Source organism: Camarhynchus parvulus, chromosome 5, assembly GCF_901933205.1.
Source record: "Camarhynchus parvulus chromosome 5, STF_HiC, whole genome shotgun sequence".
Lineage (NCBI taxonomy): Eukaryota > Metazoa > Chordata > Aves > Passeriformes > Thraupidae > Camarhynchus > Camarhynchus parvulus.
Window position 1 is genome coordinate 14,824,418 of NC_044575.1, and position 24,175 is coordinate 14,848,592.

Genomic DNA, 24,175 nt, shown 5'->3' on the forward strand with positions numbered 1-24,175 from the left:
GGTGCTTTTTGACTGGTGTTTTTTACAGAACCTACAGACCAGGAGCCTCAGGCTCTTCTCTGCCTTTCACAACAAGTCTAGCAAAAGATGTGCTGTTGAGTCTAACCCCACGATGTATGGAAGTTGGCACCATCTCTAGAAGAAGCCTAACATTTCCAGAGGGATGGGGACAAGGATGGGAGTGGGAACAGAAACCAAGACCTTCTCATTGTTCATGGTGGATCCACAGCCATTGTAGCACTGCTGACCTCTAGAACCTTTGCAACACACTGGATCTCTGCTGAGCCCACCCTGCTCAGAAATCACTGCTTCTCATCCAAGGCAGTCCTGAAAAGGCTACTTAAGCTAAATTAGCTAGACAGGCTAATTAAGTTATGGATAGAAGGGATAGCTCCTCCACAACCACTTAGCCAACACAAGTCTGTCTGGGTGATAGGCTGGCATGCTCTGCACTGCTGATCACATCTGGGACCCATGGCAAGGGTGGCCAAGGCATCCTCATGTGCTGCAAGGACAATGGGCAAACCTGGGAGAGCTCAGAGAGATGTCCCCACTATGCACTGCCACTTGGCAGTCCCTCCTCTCTGCAAGGGGCAGATTTCCCTGAGCCCAGCAAAATCTCATGACAGGACTTCCAAAATGCTGAAGACACCCATGAAAAAAGCTTGTGAGCAGCTGCAGTTCAGCTCAGATATGTACTCATTTGTAAGGAAGACTTCAAAGCCTCCCTGTGCTTTCTGGCCCATTTATTCTAGACCAGCCTGCATGAAAAGCAGCTTGAACTTGTTTCCAGGGCAGAAATCATTATCCTGGGTTGTATTTGTTCCGGGGAGGATGATGAAGACAGTCTGATTCACCTCTTAAGGAAGCCTGTGTTCCCATTAGCCCATGTCCCTTCCATACCTCAGCAGCACTCACAGGCACATTCACCACCTTAGCCCCAAGCCATCACTGCCCTCAGCTGTCCCCCACCTGCCTCCCCCAGGCTTTGCTGCCTTACTGGCTTGGGAGGTGGATAAACATTACCTAAGGAACTCCTCCACCAAAAAAAATCCCTCCTGCCTTTCTGTTGGGACAGTGACACTCACCAGGATGACAGGGAGAGGCAGCAGTGGCAGCAGCCTCAGTGGCCAAGTTTAGCCCACCACTGTATGCCTGTCCAAAACCTCACACTCCTCCTCTCTGCCACCATGCTCCAGGGAGGAGACACTGCCCAGCAGAGGATTTACTAATAAAACACTCAAAACCTAGACACAGGCAAAGCAAACTCCTTCCTCACCCCAAAAGCTATGTGGAAAGCCGCACCCCAGCTCAGGAGGGTTTTGCACTCCCCATCCCAGCTGGCCCTGCTCCCAGGGCCGAGCTAATTAGAGCCACAGGTCGTGCTGCCCTGTCACTTGCTGTGAGCAGCTGGAGGCACATTGCCTATTTTGGAACTGGCAGGAGAGAGCGAAGCCGAGTCCATCCGGCTGCTGTGCTCCGCTCCTTGCCGGGCAGCTTGGGGAGAGCACAGGAAGGGCAGCAGCAGGGACCAGCACCCAGGGATGCTCCAGCACACAGGCAGCCCAGCAAGGAGCAGGTGTGAGGTCCTGGGGTGTGGATTTAAGGCAAACAAAAGCTGAGGTTTTCGTTCCTGCCCACCTCAAAGCATTTCTTTCACAACACCATCTCCATATAACCAAATCTTTGAAGGATGGGGAACCTGGCTTTTTCATCCCACTGTCATCCCACCAAGAAAGGGCAAAATTGGTAAGTCCAGGGTCACTTGCTTTTTCAAGACCCCAGGTGCTCTTAACAGCAGTGACACCACAGCACTAATTTATTGTGAAGAGATCAGAACTGTTCCAATCTGTACTGGCATCTGCACAGAGAGACCAGCTCAGCCTTCTGCGGGCTCTCATAACACCCTGAATCACAGTTTTGTTATTTGTTTGGGTTTTATTCCATGGTACTTTATGTGTAGGATCAGTAAATATCTGAGAAGTGGTTAACCAGTTGTTAGCAACTTATCAATGCCTCTAGCTACCCTGGAGGATGTTTTTGGCCTTGTGACCAACATCTTCCCAGTCTCCAGACAGACAAAGCATTCCAGACACAGTGTTATCCAAGAGCAAGAAGGATTTTGATTTCTGAACTTCAAATAAAGCAAATAAATGCCTATCAGACCATAAGCCAAGCTCAGACAAAGAAGTATTTTCCTTTATAGTTATGAAAGCATGGAACTAAGGTGCTCCAGCTATTCCCATCCCTGGTACTGCTTGGTCTTTACAGCGCTGAAGCAGTTAAAGCATTTACTGGAGCATTGGATCCAGAGCCAAAATGGAAGTGTCAAAAGCCAAGACTGCAACAAGTGGTTAGGGGATCAGATGGTTTGCACGCCATGCTGAGGAAAAGCCCATGAACACGGGCCTGTTTAATAACCCCCCAGGCCAGCCCACAAGACAATTTGTGCAGGCAGTGCCAAGCTGCTGGGGAGGGGGGTGGTGCTTGTGGGAAACCCCAGCCCGCAGGAGCCCCTTCCCTGGGGCTTGAAAAGCCAGCAGGGAACATCTGCCTGTGCCCTGGGGCTGCAGGGGTGGCTGCTCTGATCTTCTGGTCTGGGAGCTAAGGGCAAGGACTGCTCCTCTCCTGCTGCAGCCTGAAGTATCATGCCTGGTACTCTGCAGCCCTGCTGTTCCCCACAGCTTCTTTCTCCCACTCCCCTGTTGCCCTCAAATCCATTATTTTTCCTCTCCCATAACACACAGACACAGCCTTTAACAAACAGCTCCAGCTTTGGGGAAGAGAAAGAAACCAGGAGACACCAAATCCCTGCTTTCCTACTTCCCTTCTCGCTCAGTACACACCCTATGATGGAAGTGTTCCTTCTCTGACAGTGTTTATTGCTTCCCCCTGTCCTGCAGCAAAGCCTGGCTGGCCTTTAAAAGCCTCCTGACAAATCCCGGGACCAGCACCCTGTGCCAGACACCAAAAAGTGGTATTTGCAAAGGAAAAAACAAAACCAACAGAGCTCTGGAGGCCAGGCCCAAAGAGGTTCCCGTTCCCAAAAGCAGGAACATTGTGTGCATGTGTATACTGCATGCCAGAGAAGAAAATGGAGGGAGTATCAGCTGTAAGAGAGAGGAAAAATGGGGGGGAGCAGGGGTGGGGGGGAAGCAAAAAGAAATTCCAGTCTTCAGACTCCAGAGGTCTGGCTGGGAAAGGCAGCAACTGAAAGAAATGCTCTGCTGTTGTTACTGCATGGAAATTACAGCTGCCAGAAGGAATCCAGGCCAATCTGTTGCTGAATATAACTTTAAAAAGACAGCCAGCCTCAAATCATGGGCTGCTCATGAGTGTTGGAAAGTCAGCGTGGTGGTGGGACCCACAGTCCTTCCCCAATGCCTTGTGAACAGCAAAGGCTGAGGACAAAGACAAAATAAGGGTGGAAGAGTAAAAAGATTCTCAACAGGCAGGAGGGAGGGACCCTGCCGCATGTTCCAGGTCCCCCAGGTTTGGAGACAATGTGTTAACTAGGGAGGTATCAGTTGTTAGCCCCCCAAAAGAAGGAGAGGTTTGGACTGGTTCCTGGAAAGGAGAGAGTTTAACTTCTTGTGAGCTCCCTTTTCTGTTTCTAAAGATGAGATCTACAAAGGGGAAATGCTGCAAATAGAGCTCTGGGTGCAAGGCAGGAGAAGAGAGACAGCAAGCGAGAAAAACCCACAGCTATCTACAGCAGGAGCATCTTCTGTAGCCAGGGACGGCCAGGGAGAGGGCTCAGGCATGCTGTTCCATGGGCAAGGAAATGAGAAGGAAAACCCTTTCCAGAAAGTAATTTTAGCTACAGGTGAGAACAGGACATGGGATCAGACGATGCTCCCAGCCCCGTCAGCTTGTGCTCCAAGCCAGCTCCTGACTGGCAGCCAGCCCCTCTTGCAAGCCTCTCCCCCTCATCTGTGAGGGATCATTGCAGAACAGGGGAAAAACAGGGGGTTTCAGCTTCCAGCACACTGTCAAATTAACAAAAATCATGCTCAGCTTAACTGTAGCGCACAGAGGCTCCACCTGCCCCTCCTGGAGAACATGAGTCACACGCTCACCACGCTGCGCCTCCACTGCCAGCCACTCTGCTACTTTTATGTCCCTTTGGACAGGAAACAAGACACACTTCCAAGAAGTCCCCCCTCTTCCCAGCCGTGCTCTGGAGAACACCCACGACACCACAACACGTCCTCTTGCATTTTTAGCTGCTGTGGATTTGGACTCTGCTCTTGGGCCAACGTTTATCAAAGATTCTGGCTGGCAGAGCAGGGGATATTTTGGAGAGTACAAGGGCAGCGGGAGGTATTTGTATTGTGACCTCCTTGGTGCTCACCTGGAGCTTTCTGGTCTGTTTTTGGGTACACTGCAGCCTACCCTGGGGCACACAGCCATGAGCAAGAGCAGCACCCCCAGAGCTACTCACCAACGTAGAAGGTGTTGGGGGCCTGCTTTTCCCCCAGCTGCAGGTACAGGATATTCGTTGTCTGCGAGTCATGGCGGAGCCACAGGGCCACTCCCAGGATGATGCCTCCTGCCAGCTGGGGAGAAAACAGAGGGAAGGGTTATCCACTGCTCCAGCCACATCAGACCCAGACTGGCAGTTTTCAGCCAAGAGCTTTGCTTTTCATCTTCCCACAAACATACAAGAACATCCTTTCTAACCATCACCCCTGCAACATGCTTTGTGCCCCACGGATCACAAGCCACATGATCTTCCTTGCTTTATGAGAAGACCCCCTCATTCTGGGGACGTGCAAAGCCCTTCCCAGTTCCTGCAGGAGATTTCTTTCCCAAGAGGTATTTTATTATGCTTTATTATGATTTTCAGTGGAAGCAAGCAGGAGGAGATGTGCCATTAAGGTTTTCAGGAGAGCTTTTCAACAGAAGTTACAATCGGCCCCAGTTGATAACTGGGATGTTATCACCCATTTCATTTCTCTGTGAGGTATAAACAAAGTTGGGGAAGGGTCCATTTTTCCCCTCTGCCCCCAAGTCTTGCATGCACTCTACTTCCCATCCAGGGTCAGGCTTCCAGTCAAACACACCTAGTGTTCCTCAGGCACACAGAGCTTTCCTTAATGTCCTAAAGCAGGAATTGAAGTCGAGCAAAGCCTGGGGTCAGGCTAAAGCACCACCACACCATTTTTGGGGGCCTCCAGGCCAAGACTGCTGCCTGCCCATGCTGTGAAACAGCAGAAGAGCAGCGTACCCACACCCACGTGTGCACAGTGACACGCAGCACTGACCAGGGCAAGGACAAAAACACACTCCAGATGTGGGAGGAGATGTGCTGCACATGGGACATCCACTCAGCCACTGGGAGATTTATGTACAAACAATGGGAAGTTCTATGAGTGACTTCCCCACTGTTCTCTCTTTCAGGAGGGGCTGGGAATGGCCATGGGAGGGATATGGGGCACTACAGCAGGGAAGGCGTCACAGGGAGGAACTCAAGGGAGAGCTTTCCCAGCACAGCTCACTGTGTCCTCTGTGACAACTCCCTTCCATTTAAAAGTAAAACCAAGAAGGGGAAAAATACAAACATCTGGGAAAAAACCCAAAGCCTTAAGAATTTCAATATCACTGGTGTGAAATGCTGAAATCACCTGTTCAAATGCCAATTCAATTTTGAGTGTCCTAAATCCTTGAAGCCATTCACCTTAAAAAAGGGAAGAAAACTACCAAAGAGTATAGAAGTGGAAACATGCTACTTCTAAAAGAGTCTGAATCAGGTCAGCTACAGGCATGACAGGCACCATGAAAGTCACATTAAAAAAAAAAAAAAAAGGAAAAAAGCAGGGCTTTTTCAGGAAAGGTGTAAAGTCTCCAGTTGTGCAAGCACAACAAGGAACACAGGAGGACTGGGATCTGCAAGACACGCCGTTGATGGGAGCCTGGTTTTCCCCCTTGGGAGCTCTGCTGGTTTCCTCCTTGCTCATTTCTACAAATCCCAACCACAGGATTTTTCCAGGAATGCCACTGAAGCTGGGGCAAACCCACACAATTTCCAAACTCACTGAGGGCAAACTGCTCTCGGGGCTTTTCCACTATCAGAGGGAGAAAATCCCCACCAGCTCCTGGAGAAGAAGGGAAATATTTGCTTTTCCCCAGTCTGCCAAAGTAATAGGCTTTTAGCACTTCTCCCACAACAACCAATGCAACTTCCCTGCTGGCACAGTCCCTCATCCCTCCTGCACTGAGGCCAGCCTGAGGTTCTCCAAACACTGGCTATGGAGAAAAGTCACGAAAGCCAGCCTGTGCTCAAGTCCAGCTCCAAATAAGGCAGGTTGTGGCTTTGCACAAAGTTACCCAAATCCAGCCTGGAGTGCCTCGTTCATTGTCTGAGGGCATAACAAAGTTTGTGCTTTTACTCTCAGAGGAAAGAATAAGCCCCCTAATTAATCCATGCCACTCAAAGTAAAGCTCTCTTGGTAGCTGCTAGGAGAGAAGACATCCCAAGGAAGGTTTGGATTTCTCTGGCTGGAAGAGGTAAAGAAAAAAGGCTGCAGCCTTTTTGGTTTTTTCCCTGCAAGGACACTTGCTCTGCCCTGACATGCTGCCCTCCACACCCAGCAGTGCCACCCCACCACGCCCTGTCCAGCCACCCATGGAGAAGTTGGGGTGATACCAGCAGCTCCTTTCCAACCAAATTTGCCTTAAAATGCCTGACAGAACTGAAAGCAAGCTGCAAGTGCTCCTCAAGATATTTTTTAATCATTTGAGAACACTAGCTAGAGGGATGGAGCCTCTTCTACTGCATCAAACCCACCCCAGCAGTGAGGTCTGCCTGAGGCAGCCAGCTGAACCAACTCCAGATGTTCCTGGTTTCATCCTGAATGCACCCCAGGAACATCACACAGCCGTCCCGCACCGCCTGACTCCATTTGCATTTTTAACAGAGCATGGAAGACCTCTGAATGGAAGTTTTAATCCAATAGCAGCTGTATTTCTTAAGAGAAAATGACATACACTTACTAATGAAAACAGCGTTTGGGCTACGATGAGTAACTTTTTCCATGAGAACCATACATCCTCCCACCACCAAGAAGCCCAGAATGGAATTAGGGCTCTTTCTTCCCAAAGCAAAGAAAACAACAGGGAGAAAACATTGTCAGCTTGCCACGGTAACTCTGCCTTCCACCATACCTTGCTTGGGATAATCTCATTTTTAATAGAACAGCTTGTTCCAGATAAAAGCTTGATGTTTTCTCCCCCTTCCATCCTACAACTGCTGTTTGCCAGCACGAGAAGAGCTCCAACCACTGATGGCAGCATCACGCTCTACGCTGCACATCCTCATACATATCACTGTTTTTTTCTGTCGTGGATATCTGTAACCTCACACAGGTTATCCCACTGATCTTTCTGTTCCCAGCTTGTCAAACAGCAGTGCTGCAGAGGCTGGGGCCATCACCCGTCATGATATGGTCTGAGTGCCCAGCACAGCTCTCCATTTAAATTTTTGGGGACTGCAATAATCTAAAAGCTGCAAATTCAGCAACAGCAGCAGTGTGTTGGACTTTGACCTGCTTTCCAAAAGCTGACCTGCCCAGCCTGCTGCTCCGCTGCCAGCACCACGGCACTCATGGAAGGCACATCAGTGGTACTCCCCAGGATGGGGCTGGCCCCAGAGCTCCCGCCCTGAGCAGCTTCCCGACACAGCAGAGGTGGTGCTGCAGGCTCCAACGTTTCCTCTTTACTGCTATTTTCCAGCTTCCAGAGATTTATTGCTTCTTCCACAGACAGCTGGACTTTTCCAGCTGGATCCTCCCTGCCCAAGGCTTGCTTCTTCAGGAACGCTATTCCTGGTTGACACAGGGGGGAAAGTCCCCATGGAATGCTGCCTAGGGGCAGGAAAAGGCATGTCCTGTGTCCCCAGGGGGCGATGGGACGGCAGCCCATGTGAGGAGGTATCACCAGATGAGCACCATGATGAAAGCATGTGCGCAGTCCTGGTTTGCTGCCCAATCCACGGTGCACATAGTGAGGCTCCTTCCTGGACTGAGCCTCACCAATGGACATGCTGTTCACCCTAAAACTTCCAGATCCAGCTGTGGGGCAAGGGAACAAGCCCATTTTTCACAGCTTCGTCGCTCCTCTCCACAAGAAATTCTTATGAATTAGGGGTGCAAGACATAATCCCATTCTCCTTTTAATGCGCTATATCCCGCTTCTGAGTTGCCCCCACCTTAACCTGTTGCTCCCTAAAACTCACATATGCCAGGATGTGCATCACCTCCCCGGTCCCTTCCGCTGCCCCCAGACTTTTTCCTCCTGCTCCCTTCCCTCCACCCTTCTCTGAAACAGATTTCCTGGAAGGCAGGAGGAGAAGAAAAAAGTTCTGGCTATAGGGCAGCTTGCTGGGCATGCCAAGGCAAAGCAGACAGACATCCTGTGGAGGTGCCAGCAGTTTGACGATGCTGTATTTTAGCAGTGCCACTTCCCACAGCCACAGCTGGCCCTGCCTCCAGGTCCTGCTTCCCAACCTGTGAGAGCCCAAGGGCTGGGAGAGGCTCTCGCCCTGCTGGAAAAACGCTGCTGGCAGAGCTCACGCCACGGTGCCTGGGAAATACCACAGTTACTAACAAGAAGCAGGAGGCTGCCAAAAAAGCTTAATGAATTTTAGCTGGTTTATGATTAAGGCAGATGATTGGAGATTTTTAACAGGTTCTCATGCTGCAGAGGTTTGCAATTTCCCTTAAATCACCTGGAAGCAGAGCCCTTTGTGAGGGCAGCACCCAGACCCCACCCAAGAAGCCCAACCAGGGCTCCCCATAATTCCTCTCCAGCACCACCTGCAAAGCAGCTGAGATGGAGTGACAATGAATGCCCCTCCTTTCACATGTCGGGAACCAGGATGCAGAAAAGTAAAGTGGCTTGCCAAGACTGAAATATGCAAGAAGCCCCTCATATGGCCAGGAACAAAGGGTTCCTGGCTAATTTGGGGTTGAATGCTTTACTCCCAGGTAATTTGTGGGTCTCTAGGTGAAGCAGCATAAGTAGAGAAAAAGTGAGGAGATAGACACTCAGAACTTGATGGAAACTACCTTTGGAAGGGCAGTACAAGCCCTTGCAATATCCCTGCTAGCACATTACAGGTCCTGCACTGCCAGCCTGAGGACTGAGTCAGGAAAGAGAGGGACACATGGAATGTGCCTAAGCAGCACCACACCTTCCCACAGCCTGCACCTCCCCTCCTGAAAAGCAGAAGATTAACTTCTTTTCTACTGAACAGCTGCACCTCATGGAGCTGCTGAAAGGGCGTAGGGTGCAGCAAAGGGCTGACAGCTGAATGGTGGCCCAGGAATCTGGGAACTTGGGTTCAATGCTGAGACTATCTCCATGTTGCAATGTCAAGGCTTCACACGGAAGAGTCAGTTGAAATTTTAAGGTGAGATGTGCTGGAGATCACTGCTCGGCGGCATGGTGGGGCGGACTCTGGGATGCCCTGGAGTCCCCTGGGACAGTGTAAGCAGGGGAAGGGACTCCAGTACGACACAGAGTTGCAGTTTGAGAGGCACACAACGCAGAAGGTTATCTTGGCACAGGCACTCACAGGCAGCACTGGCAGATAGGGCTCTGGGACAGCACAGGCGAGAGCTTCCTGCTGCCTTCCACAGCCATGGTGGTCCACGGCCACCAAAGGTCAGGCTGAAAGTTTGCAGGCAAGGCCTGCCCAGGAATTGCAGGCAAGGCATTTGGGAAGAGCACCATGCCCTGCAGGCAGGAGGAGAGCAGCCTGCAGCCCTGCTCCCAGCAGCACACCTTCCAGCAGCGGCTATTAATAGAGCTGCCTGCCAGAGAGAAATTCTCCGCTGGTGCCTATAGTTACCAGCCCTACAACACTGCAGAGCTTTTCAAAACAAGCTCCAGAGGAACACTCCCAGAGGAGCAGCATGCCAGAGGCCAAATAAAGCTTGATGGATGGCAGGAGAATGGGAATCCAGCACCAAAATCCAGGAGCAGGGTCCTACGATGGGGAGCACCATGCCCACAGGCTGCTGCCAGCCTGTCCCAGCCTGATCCCTGCTGCAGACAGAAGCAGCACTTCCCAGGCTCTAACTGCCCTCAGCAGAGAGGAAAACAATTTCAGATATTGCTTTAAAATTAATTTGGTCCTGTACATAAGCATTTAACTACAATGGGGATACAACTGCTTTCCCTTCTTAATAGTACAGTGAAAGGCACTTCCACAGCGCAGGATCAAAGTGTTTCTCAGTGTTAATGCTCTTGCAGAAGATAAGCATTACAGTGGCTGATAGCAGAATAACGTGAGGAAACAGAGCAATCCCCATTCCAGCCAGCAGCTCCCTCCTTTCATCTGCAGCACAGCCCATTAAGTGCAATCAGGTACCCCCATAGGGCAACCTTCTGCACACAGAAACTTCAGAAGAGGTTTTGTAGGTGATGGAAGGGCTGTGCTCACTTGACAGAGTGCCCTAAAACATCCCAGAGAGACATCAGCAACAAAACTTCAGTGTAGGTACTGTGCCTGCTAAGGAAACCTCTCCCTTGCCCTTCAAAGACAGGTATGAAGCAGCTGCAGGGTCAAACACACAGAAATACGCTTCCCTGTACGCTGTCCCGGGATTCCAAACAAAATTTGCAGAAGGAAATGCTAAACCAGCATGAGGTCCTTGCTGCTCACCAGGCTCTCTGCAGTTCCCAGGGAGACCAGCAGCCCAACCAGCCAGGCACTGCCGCCAGTGGCACTGGAGCAGTGCTCAGCCCACACCTGCACCCACAGCAAGATCCAAGCTACTTTGTTAGTCCACAGTTATTTCAAACCCGTGTTTCAGAGCTACAGGAACCCTGAGATCTTCCATTCTTCATTTAAAGCTGTGAGCAGTGGTACACAGCCACCCTCCTCACCACAATGGGAGGGTCATGTGTCACCCAGCAAAAGCAGTTACCATGGGACAACTGCCACAGAGAGCTGCCACCTCCCCACAGTGTCACCTCCCATCACCAGCACCAAGCGTCTCTGAGCAGCCTTTGCAGACTCCAGGCTACAGTTAACAGATCTTCCGGTGTTGCACAAGAAAATGCGCAGCCCCTCTACCTCTTCCCTTTCAATCACCCCTCTTGAGACAGACTCTCACTTCCACCCTCCCTCTGTTCTTGCCCTTCCTTCCCTTTGCACCCAGGCTGTATGGCATCCCCTGAACACACAAAAGAGTTAGACAGTGCCTGGAAAATGGCATTAGGAGCAAGCTCTTCCTTTTAATTAGACACCTCTCTGCTAGGGCAGCCAGCGGTGCTCTCGACCTGGAAGGCTGCCATGGGCTGTATTAGCTAATAAGTTGAGCAATCCTTCTCCAAGCAAGTCAATTCCTCCTTGGTTATGTTTAATTATATTTTAAAATAGCTTCAGCCTCCCCAGGGACCCTTTGCAGCATTGGTCAGTTCAGCCCCACACACTGAGCTCTGCTATTGGGCTTGGAAAATCCAGGAGAGCAGTCAAAATCCAGCCATCCCAGTCCTAGGGATGGGATGGAGAAGCAGCTCCCTGCTCAGGCTGCCCACCACACCAGCCAAACTGCCCAGTAACAGCTACTGCTCCCTCTCACAGGGCACAGTGACCACCCACCATCAGCCACCCCAAGGTTTCAGGACAACTTGGCAGCACAGAAAAACTTTTGTCTTTCCAGCCCAGTGTTTTGCTACCCAGGTGAAGCCTGCAGGTGCTGACCATGGCCTCCTCCACCACTTCACTGTGAAACACATGGGGACCTCTCTCCTGGGACAGGCACTCGTTTGTTCATGTGGTCCATGCAGCAGCTGCTGCTCCCTCAAGAGCCACCTTGGAGCAAGCAAAATTTTGGCATCTTCTTCTCAAGAATGCATGCACAAAGGAAAAGCAATCCCAAAAAATCAAATAAAACTGAAATGTCTCAGGTACAACAAACAAGGAGCTGGCAGCAGGGTCACCTTTTCCTTTTGCTTCTTCAACACAGCAGCTTTGTGAAATTCCCCCTGTGCTGCCAGGGGAAGGCAGGGGGAGGAAGCCAGAGGGGTGTCAGTTTATTTACATTCCAGCAGGATAGCGGGGCTATATAAAAAAGTTATCAGAGTAACTAAGGCTGAGAATTGCTTCCTTCTTCCTCTTGGGCACTAGAACAAGCTCCTGTGCAGCTCAGCATGGTGCCTGCCAAACTTTGGGCTCTGATTCTGGCTTGTTTTCATCAACGGCACTGAGCAGCAGCTGCACACAAGGCAAATCATAAGCAAATAAGCACAGGGAGCCCATGGGCCCTTGCATAATAACCAGCTGGCGGGACTAAAGGGCTGCAGGTGCCCTGTCTCACACCTCCCTGTGGTTAGAGGTGGTTTCCCAACACAGCCAGCCTGCAGCAAGGGTGCTCAGCACCACGTTCTGTCCTTAAATGTCACCCCGAGAAAAGGATCATCATGCTTTGCTGTTAACCACAGAATCCCTCCCCAGCTGGGGGTGCCAGGTTGGCAGCTAACCTGCCTTTGTGGTAAACCCAAAATTCCCCTCACCTACTAGTTTAAAGAGCAACACAAAAGAGCTTGAAAACTCCAAGATCTGGTATTCAACCACCATTCAGCAGGCCAGCCCCACAGAAAGGATCGTTAATTCTAATGAAGTCCAGGCTCCCACTCTGCACAGGGGACAGTGCAAGGGGACCAGCAAGTCCAGCACTGGGAGCTGTTTTGGGAGCCAGTGGGTCCCAGCTCACAGGCACCCCTCCTGGGGAGGAACTGAAGCATCTACCCCCACTCACAGGGAGCACCTTCCAAAAGGGTAGGGAGAGGCAACAGAGGTCATAACGGGGAAATTACACAGATTGGCAATTCCCCTTGGAAGCAAAATGTCCATTTATAAAAGATCAGCTCTTTTGCAAGACTCTGAGGTGAACAACTGATCTTGCTGAGAAGTGGTGGCTGTGCAGAGCCCCCAGCATCCTTCCTGCCACCCAGGAGACCCTTCCTCGCAAGCATAGCCGGCAGCTTCTTCGACAAGAATGGCAGGAAATCGAGACCAGAAGGCAAGGAAAAGAAACTGGGATAAGCACAGTAACTCGGAAGGAACACCACTTCACAGACAACCATACCCGCCTCCATCCGGCCATTTTAAGGGTGGAGGAAAAGGTTAAAAAAAACCAAGCCGGAATTATCTCTCATTCACGCAGCTGGCAACACATCAGGTATCAATTAACGCCGCTGTTATCAGAGCTTGTCACCTCCCCCTTGGCCAGTGTTATACCCAGACACAAGGCGAACAGGCCTGAAGTGAGCATCCCCTTGGTTAAGCCCTACACCCCAGGGACGGCGACCCCCAAAAGAACTTCCCCAGGCACCCCAGGGAGGATCCGCAGGCAGAGGCCCCAGCCAGGCAGTGCCGCTCCAGGCGCCAACGCAGGGTTTGCTCTGGAAGCCATCGGTCCCCTTCCCACTTCTCCAGCCCCACTTGATACATTCGCTGCTCTAAGCAAGCACTGAGAAAAAAACCAAATCCCAAATCTTCGATAACAGAGCGGGACGTCAAGGGGCACAGGGCACTGGACAAGGGGCATCCAAGCGGTGCCTTGCCTGCCAGGGTGGGGCTGGACTCACTTCCAAGACAAAAAAGCATTCCGTGGAATGGAAACCAGAGTATTTAAAACGGGAAACCAGCAGCCTGCTCGGGCATATCTCGCTGCCCCCGAGCGCAGGAGCAGGAGAGGAACTCCTGCCAGCCAACCTCGCGCTGCCGGAGGCTGTTTCTAACCGGGACAAACCTGGTTCGCAGGGAAACCGGGATACGCCGCCTTTTGCTAAATTAGCCGCATGTCTGCATTGATTATTTCAAGAAAAACTTTCTCAGGAAAGGCAGCCTCTTCGGCCTGGATAGAATTTGCATCCTAAAATAACTTCCCGGGCGGCGGGGGCAGCGGTGCCCGGCGCGGGGCCAGCGGAACGGGGCCGGCCGGGCCGGGGGGCGCGGGGCCGGCGCCACAGCGCCCGTGCGTGCTGAACGCCCCTGGCCAGCCCCACACCGCCCGTGCGTGCTGAACGGCCCTGGCCAGCCCCACAGCGCCCGTGCGTGCTGAACGCCCCTGGCCAGCCCCACAGCGCCCGTGCGTGCTGAACGGCCCTGGCCAGCCCCACAGCGCCCGTGCGTGCTGAACGGCCCTGGCCAGCCCCACAGCGCCCGTGTGTGCTGAACGTCCCTGGCCAGCCCCACAGCGCCCGTGCGTGCTGAACGTCCCTGGCCGGCCCCACAGCGCCCGTGCGTGCTGAACGGCCCTGGCCGGCCCCACAGCGCCCGTGCGTGCTGAACGGCCCTGGCCGGCCCCACAGCGCCCGTGCCTGCTGAACGCCCCTGGCCAGCCCCACAGCGCCCGTGCCTGCTGAACGCCTCCTCCTTTGCGGCGGGCGGCACGGCCGGCGCCTCCCCTCCCCTTCCCTCCCTCCCTCCGCCTGGCAGCATCCCTGCATCCCTCCCTCTCTCTCTCTCCCTCCTTCCCGGGAGCGCCGCTTTCCCCAGCGCAGACCCGCAGCAAGAGGGGCTGTGGGAGCGCCCCCAGGCTCTGCCCCCCGCCCCGAAAGGCGCCCATAAACATCTGCAGCGGCTGGACGCGAGTATCTTAAAGGTCTTCTCCAACCTCAAATCATCCTACGAGTCTACCTCCCCCTCTGCATATCTATTAAAAAAATATACATAAATAGATATACGTGCAGAATTACACATATATGCATGCATTAAAATAAAAAAGCAAAGGCTGATCAGCCACTCCGCCCTCCAACAAAAAAAAAGAAAAAGAAAATAAAGACAAGAAAAATAAGCAGCCCCTAAGGCACATCCCAGACAGCAAGTCTCAGCGCTGGGGAGCAAGAAGGAGGCTAAACCCAGGCGCAGGCAGACGGGCCATACTGCAGCCCCCTTATTTAAAGGCCGGGGGGGCTCAGCCCCGCTTCCCGGCGCCCCTGTGCTCACCCAGAAGATGAAGTTGAAGACGAAAAGGAGGTATTTGATGCACTTGGTGCAGCCTTCCACTCCCATGGCGACGGCTCTCCCAAATCTGCGCTGCCTGGCTGACCGGGGCGGCGGCGGGCGCACAAAACCCGCCCCGCGCTCGCGCCCCGCCCCGGAAACGCCTCTGGGACACGCCCTGGACACGCCCCTGGGCACGCCCCAGGAGCGGGGCTGGCACAGGTACCCCACTCGCCTTCCCGAAACCGGGGGTCGCTTGCTGTTTCCCCGTTTTTTTCTTCTTTTTTCCCTTTTTTCTTCCTTTTTCTTCCCTACTTTTCCCAGTTTCTGTTTTTTCCTAACTCCTCTTTTCCTTTTTGCTTTCCCCTCCTTTTTCTATTATCCGCCTTTTTTTTCTTTTTTGTCTTTTGAATTTTCCCTTCCCTTCCCTTCCCTTCCCTTCCCTTCTTTTTTCCCTTTCTTTCATCTTCACTCATTTTTTCTCATCTCTTCCCCCCATTTTTCTTTTTTCCCCCTTTTTCTATGTGCTCTTGTTTATTTCCTTGTTTTTCCCTTCTTCTTGCCCTCCAGGGGCAGCTCACAATAAAATTTCCTACACACAGTTAGGAGCCACGGGGGCAGGTGTTGGGGGGCTGTAGGAACCTCCCAAACCTGACCACCATCCCTTAAAACTCGCTGCCACCTCCTAAATATCACCAGGCAGCCTGGGGTGCAGGGAGAAACCTCTGTGAATAGGTTGCAGGAGGTTTTGTATTTCTGTACAGGAAAGTTTGAGGGTGCCTTCATGACATTCATGAGGGGATTCCCCCTCCCCCTCAAAAAAAAAAAAAAAAGACCAAAGGTCTTTTGCATTAAAACCATCAGCCTGAAATTCAGAAAAGCGTTTCCTCATTTCATCTTATTTTATCTCTAAATCTGCTCTGCTGAACAATTTTGTCTTAAGTTTGTGGCTTCGGTACTGCAAGCAATAGCATCAAGTTCAGTAGAAGCACTCAGGATGTTTTCCTTTGGTTATTGGGTAACAAGAGCATCAGGGGGGCTTCAGGGCTGTCCACCAAAGAGATTCCCCTCTTTTTTCTTCCTTTTTATTTATTTTTTTCCTTTTCCTTCTCTACTTTTCCCATTTCCTTTTTTCCCACTTTTTCCCCAAGGAAAAAAAATAAAAAAAGAAGTTCACACATATCAACAGGCTTGGGAATTTTAGTTAACTCCCTCCCCTCTCAAAGCTACCAGTAGAAGCAGGATGAAACTTCCCAAGCTTTTAGCTGAAACCCGCTTAGGCCCACTCGCTCATCCTTAGAAATATAAATTGTTCTCACCCCGTGTTATGCTTCCAGGAAGCTCATTCACTTCTCCAGGGGCAGGGTGGTAAGTCACACAACCAGAGCACAGGAGGATGCCTGGAAAAGGCATCAGTGAGCAGCTCCAGCCAAGGTCAGCACCTCACCGAGCTAAATATGAACCTGGCACCCACCCACAGCGTCGTGTGGGGAAACCTGCCCTCTTCCTGCCTGGGCACTTACCTCCACTGAAGGATTTCAGGGAGCAGCGTCTGAGCCAAGTATTTGCACACTCTGATAGAGTCTTCCCATCCATGCATCCCATAGTCGGGAATGAGCTGTTAGCTATCACACATTTCCTACACATGTATGTAGAAATCAAGTCAGCTTCTTCCAAAATCATCCCTTTGGTCCAGGGCTTTGTGACATTCACCAAAACTATCTGTGTCCCTCAGTAACAGCCCATGCCCTACAAGGCAGCAGGGACCAGGAATGAATAGAAGTTGGCTCTGTTCCCTAATTACTTATGCTGAGTCTGTCCCTGATTGTGGGCTTGCCATGGATTCATAACCCCTTTGTCTCTAAGCCACATTCACTCATCCAGACTTACCAACAAAGCTGGAGGTTCACCAGGCTATTTATGCATGTAACTGCTGTCCTGAATTATCAGCATGACCCATCTAGTCATGGCAATAGCTGTAATCCTGTGTGGCTCCTGCTCATCAGCCCAAATGATAACGGCAGGATCCCAGAGCTGCTCACTTGCTCCAGCAGTGTCCCACAGTGATATCTTCTTTTCTGCACCTCCATCCTTTACAGCTATAAATAGTAAAACACCCCCACCTCAAAAAAAAAAAAAAAAAAGAGAAGAGAAGAGAAGAGAAGAGAAGAAAAGAAAAGAAAAGAAAAGAAAAGAAAAGAAAAGAAAAGAAAAGAAAAGAAAAGAAAAGAAAAGAAAAGAAAAGAAAAGAAAAGAAAAGAAAAGAAAAGAAAAGAAAAGAAAAGAAAAGAAAAGAAGAAGAAAAGAAAAGGAAAAGAAAAGGAGACTATATGAACAAAGAAGCCTCTCGTGCACTTAGGCTGTTCCCAGGAAAACTCTCAGAGATGCTGCTTGGTGAGCCTGTGAGTGGGACAGGAAGGAACCAGCAGCAGTAGGGCTTTCAGCAGCGGCAGCCCCACCGCCTATGAGGGAAAATGACTCTCAAATCAACTTTTGTGCACTGGAGAGCAGTGCAATCACTGCCACAAGAGTGGCATTGAAACTGCTTCCAGGGAGCTTAGGATTGCTGTTTTTTTCTGTCATATTTATCCCCCTCACTGTGGCTTATCTTCTCTTGCTTCCTGCCCTTTTTCTTCCTATGTTGGGGAGTGAAGGGAAATGGGAAACAAGAAATAAACTTTTTTGTATCCTCCAAAAATTCTATTAGGCAACAATTTGGTTTGGAGCCAACACAGTTCTGTTTCTGGAAGTTTCCTTAAGGTTCTGTTGGAGCACATGTTGCTCAGGGACAGCTGTGGCAGGGGCACAGTCCCGCCATCTCCTACAACAAGAAGCTCCCAGTTACAACCTAAAGCCTACTGGGTTTAAACTGGCCATGCCAAGAGTCTTCTCCAAAAGTTGGAAGTGGAAAAGTACTTCAAGCTTTGTCTCTTGTTGTTATTTTAAGCAGCTCAGCTGGGTATATTTGAAAACTTTGGCCTTTAGGTACCGGAAGAAAAATGTCATCACCACAGCAGTGACAAGATAACAGACACTGTTTCCCAGGACTGTGTGTAATTTCAGGTGTTGTACACTCAATTCTCATGTTTTGTACTCATTTCTCACACTGCATTACTCACTGTACAGCCTATAAAGTACCACAACTACCTTTCCAAGGCTCTCAGTGGCTTTACCAGCTCTTTATAAATAAGTAAAGCTAATTTGCAAAAATTCAGTTCGTGTCTGGGTGTCACATGCCAGCATTGAGTGTGAGTGCTATGAATAGGGCTGATGACTTCCCTCTTCAGGAGGAAAAGCTGGTTCAAGTGCTCAGGGTGTGAAGTCGTTCACAGAGCAGCCAGCTGCAGGCAGGGCTGTGAGAAAGCTACCTACCTCCCCCCAAGCCTTTCATCCCTGAAAGAAAAAAAAAAAAACCTCTAAAAATGTTTTTATTAAAAAATTCTCCAAACCCCAAATTAAAAAAAATAAGCCCATCCCCAAGAGGCTATTTGAATGTGCTTCTGCAATTGGGTTTGCAGGCAGAGTGAAGCCGCTGAGAGAGGAGGCACTTGCAGTGGTTTTTTCTGTTTGTATGTCTTGGGTTGTTGGGGTTTTTGGTGAACCTGTTTATAAAAGCCAGTGTCATGCCTGTGGGTTTTGGCACCTCTGGGTGTGACTCACCAGGGTCCGTTAGAGCAGATGCTGCCTCCAGTCCCAGTTTAGCTGAACATCCCTTTCCAGCGGGACTCAGCTGGTAACCCAACCCCTGGGGCTTTCAGCCTGATTATCCCACAGAGATGCCCACCTGCCTTCCAGCAGCTTCCCCTTAAAACCCCTTTTGTTTTATAAAAAGTGAGGGAGGGGGATGAGGGGAGAGGACAGACACACATCCTCCCCTGCTCTTACACGGGCCTGAAGAGCTGGCAACCAGGACATGAACTGATGACCATCAAGGCAGGCTCTACACACCTACCGAGGGTCTCCAGGAGGTCTGGGAGAGCAGAGGGGAATCCCTTATCCACAGGATGGCTGCTGATATCATACTCTGCCTGCATGCTTTGGGCTTGCATGACAATCCCCCTGCCCTCCTCAGCCAGCTCAACACTGACAGATAAACCATGGGAAAAAATGCACATCATTTTGCTGATGAAGTCCTAGTTAGCTTTTAACCACCACTTCTTATTTTTATTGCAAAATACTACAGAAATAGCCTAAATTTTCAATTTACCTCTGGTGGTAAAAATAAAAAAAAAAAAACCCAAAAAACTCCCAAAACCAACCAAACAAAAAACAAAAAACAAACCAAAAAAACCAAAAACAAAACCAAACCCCCCCCCTAACAACAGCAGCATTACCGAAGATCTTTAAATAGGACATTTTGGAGATGCATGATAAGAAACTCAGAAATTTGTTCCGTGGGAGGTTAACAGTCCCAGAGCACTCAGGGGTAACTTCCTTGCCTGCCAGTGCTCCACAATGCTGTTTTTCAAGGAAGAGACTTGAGCAAAGGCAAACTGCAGTGTGTGTACCGGCCTATGGAGCTCCGTCACCTCAGAAGAGATCTGTCTACACCCCTGGGGAGCAAACCAACACCTTCATTTTGAATAGAGAAAAAACAACATGAGGAATCTAATCCCCAAGTCTAAGGGGACATTTCCAGAATACATTTTCTGTGCCCCAGCAGGAGAGGATGGTGCTGCTTATCCAAAAATCCCCATGCCCATCTCTATAAGCTGAGTCGAAGCCCTGTGACAGTGCAGGGGGTTGTGCTTGCCTTGCAGCCTCTGGGGAGAGGGATGCAGCAAGCAGAGACCTGTAGCTGAGCCTGAACTTTCTGTTTCTAATAAACTCAACAAATGGTTCCCATCTGCCTGACCTGTCTCTCTGCCATCCTTAAATATTTATACCAATGTATCTATGGTGATAGGTCAGGTTATATAAATGGTGGGGGAAGGACAGCATCAGCTCCTGCTGGAGCTCCAGCCGAGGGAGTGAAAACCCAGGCAGGCTTCCTATCCAAGCAGAAGCTCTCTCCTCTTAGCTCATGAGCCCAGAAAGTGAACATTCATTTTTCTCAGGGCATCAAAGAAGACTGAGTCACAGCTGGGCTGAGCTGTGCTTTGGGAGGTGTCAGAGCCCAGCCCTTCGATGCAGAGAGCTCTTATTGTATAATCAATGTATAATTCATTAGTAGGTGAATAAAGACTGGAATAGTTCATTGCTGATGTAATAGGGCTAAAAAGAAACCCAGCACACCCGTGAGCAAGCTGCTGCACACAGGAGTTAAACAATAGCACTCAGTGATGCTGAGGGGAGACAGGGGATTCTGGTTTGGGATAATATAAACAACCCAGCTAGCTGATTGCCAGTGACTCCAGGGTGAGCAATGCCGGGATACGCATCTTCCTCCAAGAAGTGCTGGGAGGGACCTTTCTTCTTTGCTTGCTGGAGTCTAAGGCAATAGAAACTGGAAGACAGCAGGGCTTTAGCTGTTGGTGGGCACCTTCAGGCTTGTCTGAACATATTTCTCCCAAGATGTGCCACTTCCTTGCAAGGTGAACATCCATCACATATATCCCTTCCAGATACAGAGGTGGATTTTTCCCCTTGACCCTCCTGGCAGGGGTAGATATGCAGGTTGCCTCCAGGTATAAATCTGAGGGACCCCCAAACGCCAGGTGATGAAGGTAGCAGTAGTTTTGCGCTGGGGGTGAGAGGGATGGCATGGTGGGGAGTGGAGAGGGTTCACCAGCAGGCCTGCAGTCAGTTATGGGTTTGACAGCTCTGGCCAAAAGCTGCAAAACACACACAGCCTGTGTTTTTCCGAAACAGCCTCTGAGACTTCTCCAGAGCTCTCCCTCTTAACCCCCAGGTTCTTCCCCTCTGTCCCACGCATTGTTATATCTCTCAGTGGACAGGTTTGATTCTTGCTCCCAGTTGCTCATTCTCCCAGAAGAGGAACTAGACAATTAAGAAATAGATCACTTTTCTCCCCAGCTGCATTTTACCAACAGAAAGAGCTGCAATGACACTTCATGTGAAAGTTGCAGGATGTGTGTGATCTAACTGTGTATTCACAGCAGCTTCTGACCTCAACTGCTTTCAGCTGTGCTAGCTGAGATCTGTGTGGGGCATCTTCCCCCTCTGGCTGCATTTCTAGAGGAGAATTATAGCCAGCTGCTTTTCCAAACACATTACTTCTGCACCTGGTTAGAAAAACATGTGTCTATCAACTGTTACTTCCAAAAATATTTTGTGTGTCTGCAGCTTATAAACACAGCTTTACCTTGGCAGGAGTTGGCTTGCTTACACTCCAGCACTGCAAGGTTCCACCTAGATTTGCCGGCTTCTAAGGCTTTGCAAGGACTTGCTCAGCAGCGTCTTCTCTAGGAGCATGCTGCAGCCATCAATCCAAGCTGCATAGTGAAGGGGCTGCTGCATGAGGAAGTTGTATTTCAAGGACAGTAGGAACTTTCAAACACACGATCAAAAGGGCAAGAAATAGCAAACCAGTTTAGAGTCAAGACAGCACACCACAAGGTTGAAAGATTCTCATTCTCCTCACCACCAAATGTGGTGAGGAGAGTGAGAATCTCTCCTCACCACATTTGGTACAGGGTTACTGTATTATTTAACCAGTGCTTTCTACAAGTGCTCTAAGCATCGTCCACTGCCATCAGAGTGAGTGGAAAAGCTGGAAAAGCTCATAAGCAAGCTGTGGTCAGTCTAGCCACAAGCATATGGTGAGCCCCATGTAGGGTCTCTATGGAATTTAATGCCCCTGTTGGCAGAGCAGCGCCTGAGCAGTGCATGGGCAGTGAAAGGTGGAGAGCAGCACAAAAAGTGCTTGCTGCTCCTATGGGCTGATGCTCCCTGGCCCCCACAGGCTTATAGGTAGCCCTAAAGGTGGCCACACAGACCACAGCAATCTGACCTGATGATAATCTCTCTTCCTGTGGCCTCAGATAGAGCTGGGGAGTTGTCTAAAGTAAAAGGAAAAAAGTAACTCATGAGCAGAAACTAATGCATCCTCAGAGAGAGGCAGACTGCAAGTGCCCACATGATCTTACTGATAATTGCTGCAACTTAATTGACAAGTAGCTGGAGCCAATTCACAACTAAATATTTAACTTTGCACCTGCTGGCTCCAAGGGTGTGGAATGAGAAGTGACAGCCCTCCCTCAGCCCTCCACAACACAACTCTTTCCAATGCAAGGTATTTGCAGCCCAGGTTAAAAAATTCCATTTTTTTTCCTCCCATATATGCCTACATAAATAGGATTTCTTTCCTAGCAGAGTGTGAGTGTTGACATGCTTATAACAAACAGCTTCCTCTAGAGCAAGCCTCAGGAAGGCTCACTGCTCTGCAGGTGTTTCCTTGTCTGGCTGCTGGATTGCATCCCCAGTGCTCAGCTCCATGCTCTTCTCCCAACAAAATCTCTCTCTCACTCTTCTCAACACTGTGTAAATCTTTACACCACTTACCAATAAGTTCCTGGGGTTTTGCCCTTGTCACACAAGAGCTGTAATTTGCCCCTAGCCAGCAGAAAATTAGGGACTAGGAAGTGCAAAAACATTCATTGTAGGACAGGGATATTTTGTTGGCAGAGGTGTAAAAACACTGTTTAACACTCACTCACCCTGTGGGTTCCATCCAGCCATCCCTCGGCATTGCCACTTCTACAACTGTGAACAAAATGTTAACACTGCACATTTCTGTAACGGGTTTCTAAAAATCAAGGAGCTGAAGGTAGCTGCTTTTCTGCTTCTGAAAATCACAGCGGGATGCCATCACATCCCTGCTGCTACACACAACACAAACTCTGGGAGAAGAGCATGTCCAACTGGGCATGGCTCTGTCAGCTCCTTGTTGAAGGTGCTGCTCCTTGCAGGGGAGCTCCAGCAGCCAGTGAAACGGGAATAAAGCTCATGAGATGGCCAGCGGCTGGACACACTCTTCTCCCAAAGCTTGTGTTGTGTGTAACAGCAGGGGCTCCTGCCACCCTGCAATGACATCCCTCTGCAATTTTCAGGAGCAGAAAAGCAGATATCTTCATCACATATATGGTACTCCTGTCCACAACTCTGCCTTTACATTAAAAACTGACCTGAGAAGGTGGAGCACCTAAAACTTCAGCAGTCCTGGTGGTGATGCTTTAACAGAGATTTTTTGTACCTGTTGATGAGGGTTGAGCAGGTAACCCACGCTGATGACATTGTCTCCTCCAATTTGTCCATGATGTTTTTTGATATGGTAGAATATCAGCAGTTAACTAGCCAATGCAGAGCAGTGTGCAAGACCTGACTACCTAATCCTTAAAAAGTGAAACCACAGACATTGCTTCCATATAAATACTCTGGTCATTACCGCTTAAACATGTCCTTAAACATTCTTCCTGCCTCTGATTGCATTACTTCCTGAGAGGTGCCAGCCTGCTGGCCCATCAGCTGGCTGAGGTTGGTGAGCTACTCCTTTTCCTCCAAAGGACCAAGGCCATCCTCTCCCTCCAGCACGCTGCTGGGACTGGCAAGCACAAGCTGCCTGGGGAGTATCTCTTCCCAGCACCGGAAGAATTACTGAGTTCCCCCCATGGTGTAAACCCCCAAGCAATGCAGGCAGCTTCATGCATGGCACAAAAAAGAGGAGGAATGATGGTCTTTTGCAAGAAATTCATCTTTATTGAAGCAACCATGAGTCACATGAGCTGCCAGCTGGCCTGAGGAACAACAGTAGCAGTAGCCTGACAGTAGCAGCTGGAGCTCACAAGGGAGATTATCTCTTTCCAGAGATCAATATACGTGATGAGACATATACATGTATAAGTGAATACTTCCCCACTAGAAAGTGCATATCATACCCAATTCCCTACCAGACTGAGGTGTGTTGGTGACTGCCAGAAGGTAGCTTGAATATACACAGGGGCAGTTTGAACTTCATCCTACTTCCAGTGAAGTCAATGAAGCTTTGCTGGCTCCAAGGGTGTGGAATGAGAAGTGGCAGCCCTCCCTCAGCCCTCCACAACACAACTCTTTCCAATGCAAGGTATTTGCAGCCCAGGTTAAAATGCCAGCCAGGTGCTGTACTGCTGTTGTACATGCAGCAGCCCCTGCCAGAGGGCCAGGACTTGTCCTGAACATCAGCATAGGGTTGTCCATTTTTATCAGTAAACAATTGCTACTTACAATTTTTCATGCCTAAAACCCACTATGTACAAGAGAATTGAAAGCTGTTGC

At 50.0% G+C, this 24,175-nt stretch overlaps 1 protein-coding gene across 1 annotated transcript in view; it reads right to left on the minus strand.

The window, feature by feature from the left end:
* The window catches only part of CD81 (CD81 molecule), a 33,436-nt gene extending 18,344 nt beyond the window's left edge, over nt 1-15,092 (minus strand). Inside the window, exons 1-2 of the mRNA XM_030949444.1 lie at nt 14,966-15,092; nt 4,445-4,559 (exon numbers count right to left, since the gene is read on the minus strand). Coding sequence (XP_030805304.1) covers nt 4,445-4,559; nt 14,966-15,031 — 181 coding nt within the window. The 5' untranslated portion in view covers nt 15,032-15,092. The remainder of the gene's footprint in view (nt 1-4,444; nt 4,560-14,965) is intronic.
* Nucleotides 15,093-24,175: the final 9,083 nt, after the last annotated feature.